Here is an 11,087-nt window from a genome sequence, read left to right on the forward strand (position 1 = left end):
TTTTTTTTAAGTGAGACTTATTTGCTGAAGAGGCTTCAATTTTCAAGCGTTTTACGAAAATTCCGATCGCACGAGGGGAATAATGAGGTACGTGGTGAGGTAACCGGTGGTGGTGGAGACATACGGGGCAGGGGAGAGGTGTTAAAATTACGCAGCATACTTGTACACTTGCATACTTGCACACTTGCATACTCGTATAATTCCATGCACACGTTTTTTTTTTATAATCCTGGAAGGGAGGGTGCTGACCCCTGGCTCCTGGTTGGTTCGCGAGCCCCCTCCCTGCCGGCACGCAGCTGTGCCTACGAGGGCCGGGTGGCAAGGCATACTGGCCAGTCGGCCGTAGCCTTACTATTTTTTATTCAAAACACTAGTCGGGATATCTATTTCATATGAGAGTATGGCTTATGACAGAATTTTCGATTGTTATTTTTTTTTCCCCCGTGTGAGGCAAAAATTTAAGAAGAATCCGTTGAACAAAAAGTTTCTAGGTTGACGAGAAGATTAAAAAAAAAAATCATACGTTTGTTAAAAGGAAGGAAGCACTGCTTTCATGCAGATTTAATAATGACATGCATGTCCTGTAATGTTCAATCAGCTATAGAATTTCAAAGTAGAAACTTAATATTGATTCGTAACAAATATATATGAAATTTATTAGCAATATCATCATATTATACAGTATTTAAAAACACCATTATTTTTAATATTTATTCCCTTCCTTTGTCACTCTTCTTTTATTAAAGAATTAGAACCCCATGTTCAGAGTTCGGATATGTTTCGACACCTGTGTTTCTCCCACCATGTCGTAACCAAGACTGTCTTAGCCATGCAGTAATTGCTCGCCACAAGACTGCCTCTGGATGAAGGAAACAGGAAAAAACTCGGCAGGATGGACTCCACAGTCCTCCGTGTACTCAACTCGATGTCGTTCGTTCATTCGCTGCGCTGACTGTAAGAGTCTCGAGCGGGTCGATCGTGATTGGCACTTCTTCAGTGGCAGGTCTGCTATTGGCGCAGAGATCCAAGCGTAGTGCCAGGCACACAATTGTTTGAATATTCGCCTGTCGTTTTAGACATGGTTGGAACCCTGCAAAACCCACTTCATTAGTATTAATTTGTTTCAAATTATCTTTTGATAATCACTTTAAAGATAATATTTAGAAAATTAATAAATACAAACAATAATTTCTAGGTACTTTGAGACAAATGTTTTAATAAATATATATGTTTGACAATTTCGGCAAATTCAAGGCTGATTTTACTTCAAAAGATAATTTTAAAAGTATTAAAAAAACCGTATGCAAAAAATGTCTTTCTTTGTTTCAATTATTCTTTAAAGTACATTGCAAAAGATAATTAAAAATATATATAACATTAAGATATTAGACAATTTATTATCTACACATTTTCCCACATAGAAAATGCACCAAAGTTCGGCAAAATTTCATAAGGTGTGAACTAATAAACCGATTTAAATAGCTTACATTTGTAAAAACATGTTTTATAATGGAAACAATGGTGGGAAAATGTATTAGGAAAGATAGTATTAGATTTTTAAGGACAGAAAAGATTTTAATGAATTTTTTAATTGGTCCTAAACTTTAGAAAGTTACTGTAGGCGACATTTCTACTGCTAGAGCACTAATCACAGTCATTCTGTGCGGAAGCAAGCGCGCCCTGAATGGCTCAGTCACAAGGCAATGGCTTCTCTTGCAGCCGGAGGCCAACCAAAATGAAGAAACCTCTGGCGCGGGCATACCTGGATGCAGTCTAATGAGTTTCCAAATATAATTTTTTTCCGCAAAAAAAGCTTGCACCTTAATACAGGATGTCCATAAAAGAATATCCCAGTTTCAATGGTATATTATAACAGTTTAATTTAGATTATTTACAACAAATATTACATCAAACTGAAGGTAAACTAAGATATAGTTTTTCTTACAAATCTTCAAAATGTGCACCTTTAATTATACGGCACACATTCAACCTAAAGTCCAATTCTTCCCACACTTTGGTTAACAAGTCCGGAGTAATGGAAGCAATAGCAGTTCTGTGTCTCAACTCTGGAAAATCATTAGGCAGCGACGGAACGAAGACACGATCTTTTATAAAACCCCAAAAGGAAAATAAAATCGCATGGCGTTATGTCAGGTGGACGTGGAGACCAGCGAAAAATTCTTTGTAGTCTTGCCCATTGCGACCAATTCAACGGTCAGGGACTTCGATAGTTAAATTTCAAAATAAACGTGCGAAGAACTGAAATTACAGATTCACTCGTAGAAAATTGCAGAACACATGACGCTTTACGCTCAGGAGTCGCCATTTTGCGTAGGTGGCGCTGCAAGCAATAAAAAAAACAAAGCAGTTCTCGCGTGTGCACTTATCTGAAACTGTTTAAGTTACTTTTTAATTGTGACCTTGAACCAACACTCTACAACGCTTACAGTTGATACTATTAAAATTGATAACTGTGACGTTATTTTATGGACGTACTGTATTTGAATATTACCCATCCTCAGCAGCCAACGAAGGGAAGGACGTTGGTTTGTGTTAGTGCGTGGCTGGCGAGTGTGCTCCGTGAGTGTACACTCGGCCACGCCCCTGCAGCTAAGGTCTCGTCCACAATGGAGCCCCGGACAATGCCCGGAGCCGGCGAGGGAGTCCTACAAAGGAGACAGCAGGTGTGCTCGTGTTCAAAGTCGCCGATAAACAAGGGCCTGGACCCTCTTGTGCGCCGGAGGCCGCAGTACACGCGCCCGTCGGCGGTTTCTTTCACGTTGTTTACTGTCTCGCCAAGGTATGCTCGGTGTGTTACATAAATGAAATTCTCACAAAATTCATTCTTTATTGAAGTTATACTTCTTTAGGCGCGTTATGAAAAAATGACGAGAGTGAATTTTTACGATGCGCGCGCGCCATACAACGAAATTTTCAAAGGACGAAAAAAAAAAAAAGCTGCATACAAATAAAAACTATATTTGGGCTTTTAAATCTTATTAAATCAGTTAAATAATCTAGATAATTTTTAATTATTAATGAATATCAATAAACACACTGAATTTAAATAATAATGTAATAATTTATAACTTGTAATGCAAGAAAACAATACTTACGGGAACATAAACTCACTTATATAAATACACTTGAAAACATTTACTTCACAATAAATAAATGTTTTTAATTATATGAACCAGTATATTCAATATCATTCACTAATATAGGTATATGATTTAAAATCACATATATTTTTTTATTTGTATGAAGCCTCTTTTCATCTTATCAATTATTCGTTGTATGCTGCGCGCGCATTGTATAAATTCACTGTCATTATTTATTCATAACGTGCCTAAAGAAGTATAGCATAAATTCACGTATGTATAATTTGTTGTATCCTGTTTGCATCCTGTAATATTTTTTTTTTTTGCAAGCTGTGCGCGCATCATATAAATTTACTCTCATCATTTTTCCATAAGAAGAGTAACTTCAAAAAGAAGTCATTAAATTTGAATTTAATATTTAATTCCTTACGTGATTTTATTTAGCTGTAAGGTGCCTAAGGCATCCGTTGAAAAATGATGAATATAACAAACATTTTAATTTTAATAAACACGAAATATTTAGTAAAAAATAAATTGATTTTAATCTATTGCAAGCGCATTAATTGTCTCTGGTAATTAAATAATCTTTCTTGCTGTTGATTGATTTAATATACACTTTCAATTGACTTGCAACTCTTGATCGTGACAAAGCCACATACAGTTGATCGTGTGAAGATATATTGAACAATAAAATATGTATTTCATATTTCATTGCATATAAAGGTGATACCAACAAAAAGGGAAAGACAATTCATCTACCTTATTGACATTAATCATTCAAACATAGAACGACATAAGGGAAGATAATGGGCATACATATAAAAATAACGGTCGTATATACCTATGGGAAGATAATGGTCAAACACATAATAATTCACACATAATTATACAAATCAACTAACACACAGAATCATACATTTGAGATGATGTGCAGGAAAATGGATTACCCAACAACAAGTTGAAGTCAAAATATTATCTTTGCGCCACAGACTCGGCAGCAATGCTAGGAGATACAGATTAGCAAAGAGCAGTGAGAATTATATAGCCTACAGCGTTAAGTCAGTGATGAGCGTAACTATATATAGGATGATCATAGTACTCTGTTACATATATATGTGTGTGTGTGTGTACTGTGTGTACATTCCGTTTGCCTGTGTGTATATATGTGTGTGTGTGTGTGTGTGTCCAGTAACAGGGGGGTGCCATTAGTGAAGAGAAATATATTTTTTTAACTTTTAAAAACAAATATTAAACAAATTACAGAAAGTCTGAGGATTAGATACGCACTTTTTGTGTAATAATTAATTTTGTTCGCACGAGACGTCAGCTAACTTCCGAATGGAGGTAGACCACTGTCAATTTTGAAACAATGAACGGTAGCCTTTCACACAAAATGACATGACATGAAACCACGAGAAGAATATTCGATGTGTTCGTGGCGATCAGAACACACGTGAACTTCTGGCAGTGCGGTTAACCGGGGTTTTTGTCTGGGTGCTCCCGCTGAACCCGAGGCCGGTATTCGAACCCGCAACCTCTTGCACCATAAGTTGGCGTTCTGCCGAGTACACAATGATAGCCAGCTTCAGGATATTTATCAAATCGCATATATATGAAATATGATGTTGGTATGTATGTATGTATGTATGTATGACGTTGATAAACTCTGACACCGTTTGACCGATCGCCATTAAATATGGTACATCGAAGGTTTTTTTTTCATGGAGGTTTTTATGCTATATATTTTTTGTAACTCGCCGCTAGATGGCACTGCAGCACATCAACTTCTAAGCCGTTTAATCGATTGCAGTGCAAATTTGTATATATAGGTATTTGAACACGGAGAGTATTTCCACACTATCCATTTTGCTATAACTCGCCACTAGAGGGCGCTATTCCGTACAACGGATCGCCATTAAAATTGGTATATTGTGATTTTTACTGTTCTTAATCCTCATTAAAACAACAAATAGTGATCGTGACTGCAATTAGTATTTGGTGAGTGAATTTAAAATGGAATACAATTTCAATCGCTTTATAGATTCTTTATTACATACAAACCATCCATTTTAGATATATAGAGGTAAATAAATAAACACTGGCAGGACAACGTCTGCTGGGTTCTGCTAGTTAAATGTAAAACTGAACATGCATAACAACAACAAACAACAAAGTAAAATACTAACTGAAATTTAGAATTTAACACTTCGTTAAATTCGTATGGGAAAATAAGCTCTCACCTCTAATTTTGAAGCAACACATTGCAATACTCAAATTGAAAAAACAAGCGTATAATTTTATAAGTTCAAATCCAATTCGCATTGGGGATGACATTAAATGTATTTAAAATTCTTACTTTGACACTACTGACATATAATATACATGTATTTCTTCAAGTACTAAACTGTATTGTTTCACGTAAAATTATATGTTATTCTTTTTCGATTAAACTTAGATTATTAATATATTTTTGTTTACCCCTCCTTTATCATTGTCAAAATTACTTGCTTTTATCCCATATCTTGTTCGCAGCTTTTGCGTGTTTGTTTCTTTTCCGTGGATGAGAAGCCCGGATTTTGTTTAGCCATTAATACTTCTCTATTTAAAAAAAACTCGATGAGCAAATTTTTAACATTAAAAAAATAGCATTATTTCCACAAACTAACTTCTTTTTAATTCTTCCTACTGATGCTCAATCTGTCCCTTGAACCTTGACAAGTTTTCTGTTGTGTGACTGTCAGACACCAGCCTACTGTTGCCTGAAGGGGGGGGGGGGGGGGACAACTCAGCGCCGACTAACGGCAGGGGGTGCCAGCGGGTGCGTGCAACACAGGCTCAACTACTGTACAGTCCAAGAGAAGAGTGTTGAAGCCAACTGAAATATAATATGAAATATAATAAACTCAGTGTTGCAAAACAGGATAATTTTTGGGTGTTGCAAATTACTAAAAAAAAAAAAAATCAAAACTTAGTTTATTTTACAGATTAAGTTTCAAACTTTAAAGTATCAAAATATGAAAATTTTCCAATCAGAGATTAATTGTGGTTTTTACAAAAGTATTAATGCCTAATTTAAGCTAACTTAGGACCACAACACACGTTCGGAAATTGATTTATCGCTTTCATAATAAGTTATTTTGTTGTGCAGGTGGTACAAATCACATCAAATACAATTTATTAGGGAAAAATGGATAGTTAGTAAAATAAAGGGTACATAAAAAGCCCTAAATTATCAACTTTGAAGCGAAATATTTTGAAAATTATGCTTCTTAAACAACAAACAACTAACATTTTTAAAGTGTTCCTGCACAACTCTTTCGCATAGAAAAAAAAATCAGTGAAATATGGCCTTAAGCCCCAGCGAATGCACTAACGTAACGTACGTAATGCATGTTTGTGTGTGTGCTCCGCTGCTGCGCCGGCGACGAGTGGTGCTGCACGAGGGTCGGGGCGCCGGAGTGGGCAGGGGGGCAGGGGGCAGCTCCCCTCGGAGGGGCAGGAGGTGACGTCAGGGCGAGCCAGGCGTGTAACGCCCCCGGCAGTGCAGAGGGGGAGACGCCCCCTGGGAGAACATAATCCCCTCCAGCCGACGTCGACGAGGCGACAGATTTGTAGCTCGTTGTCGGCCCCTGCGGGGGAAGGAGTACGCTGTTAGAAATTGCAGTCAATTTACTGACTTTTCAACGAAGAACTTAAATTAAAGAAGAGTTCTTCGTAATTTCAAGTAACTGAATCTTCTTCGAAACTACGCCGTATTTTGACTCCCGAGTTCTATGGTTCGTCCTAAACAAAGACAAACTCACATGTGGACAAATAAGTGTGTTCCTGCTGTAGACTTAACAAGGTTTTTAATGTTTTGTTTATGTACAAAGAATATTATTTGGGATTCACTTCCAAAGTGAGTGAACTCATTGTCCGTAAATTTACGAAGTAAGCCGTAAATGTACGAAGATCCTTGGATAATTTGTAACCAGCTTTCTTCATAAGTTGAAGGTGGAACATTTTTAACAGTGTAGGTCTCGTAATAGCCTCGTGGTGAATCCTGTGAGCGATACGGTGCATTTTCGCTGATTTGTAAATCCTTGGAAGCCCGTGTCAGATCCTTTCATCACGCTGATATTTCACTCCAGTGACGAGGGTTTGTTTCTCTCTCTTTCGTTCGATCCATTCAAATACACTTTAACCTTAATTAATTTGGTACTGGGTGAGTCATTATGATTAAACAGATAAACTTTGTAAGAAGGTTTATTGCGGAAAAAAAATATAGATAGTAATTAAGATAGGGACTGAGTGTCTGGAAAATGTTTGATTAAACAAAGTTCCACAACCACCGAAAAACTTGTAGCTGTCACGAAATGATTTCATTGAAATTTTTCTGACGAGTTACCTCCAGTTATTTCAAAGAAATAATTTTATGACAGCCACAGGTTTTTTTTTCAGTGGTTGTATAAAATTTTGATAGAAAACAATAAGAACTTCGTTGTATTTAACAAATTTTTAGTTGAGATTAAAAAAAGATTGGGTTGGATTGATAAACCATATCTTTGATCCAACTAAATATTTGGTAATATTTTTGGTCAGACCAACAAAATAATTAGTAACCTTAAAACAATATGGTTACACCTATCATATATTTGTTTGATATAACGATATGTTTGGTTAGACTAACAAAATAGTTAGTAACCTTGAAGTAATATGGTTACACCAGTCATATATTTGTTTGATATGACAATGTGTTTGATTAAACCAACAAAATATTTGGTAAACTTAGAAGCAATATGGTTACACCAATCAGCAGACATTTGGTTGACCTGACAATAGGTTTTGTTAAACCCCAAAAAATGTTCGGTAACGGTGAAAGAGATATGGTTATACCAGACAAATATTTGGTTGATCTAACAATGTGTTTGGTTAAAGCAACAAAATATTTGGCAACCTTAAAGCAAAATGGATACACCAATAAGACATTTGTTTGGCCATACTAAATATTAGGTTGAATTGAAAACATAATTGGTTGAATCAACAAAATATTTGGTTGGGTCAACCAAATGTTAATGGTATGAAGCAACCAAATGTTAGTTGTTTGGCGCAACCAAATTCGCTCAACAAAATAATTTGGTTAGAACAACTAAATATTTAATTGCTCATATATAAACAAATGATTTGGTTGTTTCAAATAAATTTTGTTTGCACCAACCAAATCTTTCAGTGTAGAAATTTGTTGAGAGAAACGCCATCCAGACGCTCAGGTGTTCCGTCTTTATACTTGGTATGTTATGTCCTCCTTATGGCGATGAACCTGCGGCTGAAGTTCGCCGGTCGAACTCCGACTCATCCTGTATTATCCTCAGGCAGTCATCCACTCCGTGGCTCAGGTCGCTGAAGCTGTCTTCGACGCGATGGGTTCAGGGTTAGGCGTACACTGTTAAATATTTTCGCCGCAGATTCACGAAGAAAACTGGTTAAAAATTATCCAGGGATCTTCGTACGTATACGGGTAGGTACTACGCAAATTTACGAGCTCAAAGAATGAATCCACAAGAATAATCTTAGTAGATCAACATTCAAAAACTGGTAAAGTCCACGGCAAAAACACACTTCTTAATCCCACGAACCTGATTGCCCGGGACACAATTGAACACGGAACTAGAATTCGAAATCCATCATAATTTCTACGACTATTCGGTAATTTGAAATTATAAAGTACTCTACTTTTATTGGAGGTGCATTCTTAGTTGAAAAGTCCGTTAATGAACAGTAGTTTATGACAGTGTGGTACAGTTCGTTAAATAGCGACAGAAACAGTTCCCAGAGGTTCGACTGCTTCAAGGATAGTATATACAGCCCTGTACATAACTGCCTCAAGGAGAGACTCTACATCCCTGTAAGTAACAACCTTAAGAAGAGACTCTACATCCCTGTACATAACTGCCTCAAGAAGAGACTATACAGCCTTGCAAAAAACTGCCTCAAGGAGAGTCTCTACATTTCTGTAGATAATTGCTTCACGGAGAGAGACTACAGCCCTGTACATAACTCGGGAAAATCTATCCTGCTCCATTGAGTGCACACTCCAAAGATGTCGTATTTGTATTGTCCTTGATTCGATACATGTTTCGTTGAGGGTTTCGCACTGGCTCAGTGACATCCACATAAACTGCGGGCCAATCTCAGAAGCTGACCGATCTCAAAAAAACCAGTGTCTTCGTTCATTCTTTGTTCATTGACTGCTGCCACGTTCTACCTTTATCCAGATTGCATGTGGTTCGACGAAAACCCATGATCCAATGAAAATGTTATTTATTTTATAATGGTATCTATTTTAGACCTCTTACCCAAATAATATTGCGAATTTTGCAATCTTTTACTCATTATGTTAATGCCAGTTAGCGACTGGGCAGCTGCTATGTGGTAGGGTAAGATGGGAGGAGTTCAGAGTTCATCTTTACCCTCCGCCTGTCCCTACCAGCATCCCTCCTCGCACTCGCTGGTAAATCATTAAAGACAACACTCAAACTGCATGACGAGGGTTGGGTAAGGAAAAAGGGGGGGGGGGGGCATCTTCTTGGCTGCGCGCCAGCTACTAATACTTACTTGTTAATTAATTCGTCGTCTTTTCAACCCCTTTACCGCTCCCTTCCGTAATGTCAATCCCTCTTTCTCTCTCTCTTTTCCTCTTCAGGAAGGGGACTTTGAGATTTCTAATTAATTGCCAGCGAACCGAACGAGGGTCTCTCTCCAGCGGCGAAGCGCTGGGAGAGTGACTTACCCCCCCCCCCCCCTTCTTCAACGGCCAGACCACGTGACTCAAGAAGCAAACCTCTACACCTGGAGGTGCCCGGGACGACACATGACCATGGCAGTACTACATCTCCAACACCTGAGCTCCTGTTCATAACAGAGATGATGCGCAATGTCTAGAGATGGTGATTCATGGAGAGCGGGACCATTTGCGTTTTCATTAGCGGATAGGGTAAAAGTTCAAATAATTTTAACTATGTGGAGGACTTGGAACTAATGAGAAACTGCAATCAACGAACAAGTGACTGTTGCTTAAGTATGTAAATGTATTCTATACAGCGGTCACTGGACCCAAACATTCTTTCAGACTCAAACAATTGATCGCGGGAATATTTGACTGTCTGTTAGACTTCAATACGCTCTGTTTATGACTGCACAATATATTGCCTCGATGGCTCTGCCCGGTGAAAGAAGCTGGTATAGCTCTTGGATGGGCCAATGGAGACGCCGCTGATTCGTCACAAAATAACTACGTCCTGACAAAAACAATACTTTCAACCGAAAAGTTACGAAGATACTACAGTGTTCTGTTGGCTATGTGCACAATCACGCTGGGACTGCTTACGTATGCATGATCACGTGGTAACCGGGTGAAGCCTTTTTTTATCAGTGCACGGTGTGCGCAATGTTGGTTATAAGCCCATAACATTGGCTCAAGTGCAGTGTTTGCATTGTGGAAACCGCTTTAAATATTATTAAATAACTTTATTTTATGGAAGTGGTTGTGTTTAACGACGAAGATTCTAACTCATACTCACTAACCTTCATCAGACGTGGTCAGGCACCAATATGGCGATGGTGAGGTAACTACGTCACAGCATGCCGTCTCCTGACAGTTCCTAACTCCATGATCATCTTCTCTGCTCCCGCGATGAAGGATGGCCAGCGTGTGTCTGGAGAGGTCTCGGGTAGCCGAGTGCGGTGTGTTACCACTGCGCCAGCTCGAGGCTTGCGAGCTTGCGTGCTTCCGTGCTTGCGTGCTCAGCCGCGACGCATATTCATGAGCGAGTCGCCTGAGCGCGGTGTTTGCCCGCCCCGCCCAGGAAGGAAGCAGGTAGTCCGTGCAGCGCATGCCGACACGAGCAGCAGTCACGTGACCAGCCGGACGATGCACGGGCTGCGTGCACTATTGTAAGGGGGGGGGGACTCCCCAACGTCCGGCAGCATCACGCCGTGAACAGTTCA

The 11,087-nt window shown here is 38.7% G+C and overlaps 1 protein-coding gene across 1 annotated transcript; it reads right to left on the minus strand.

Annotated features, from left to right (window-relative positions):
* Positions 1-625: 625 nt before the first annotated feature.
* On the minus strand, positions 626-10,821 carry LOC134529221 (uncharacterized). Its single transcript, XM_063363099.1, has 4 exons — positions 10,665-10,821; positions 6,485-6,730; positions 2,513-2,666; positions 626-1,090 (listed from the first exon to the last, which is right to left on the minus strand). The coding sequence occupies exons 1-4, from the start codon at positions 10,668-10,670 to the stop codon at positions 918-920; spliced, it is 579 nt and encodes a 192-aa protein (XP_063219169.1). The 5' UTR covers positions 10,671-10,821; the 3' UTR covers positions 626-917.
* Positions 10,822-11,087: the final 266 nt, after the last annotated feature.

Source organism: Bacillus rossius, chromosome 1 (genome assembly GCF_032445375.1).
Source record: "Bacillus rossius redtenbacheri isolate Brsri chromosome 1, Brsri_v3, whole genome shotgun sequence".
NCBI lineage: Eukaryota > Metazoa > Arthropoda > Insecta > Phasmatodea > Bacillidae > Bacillus > Bacillus rossius.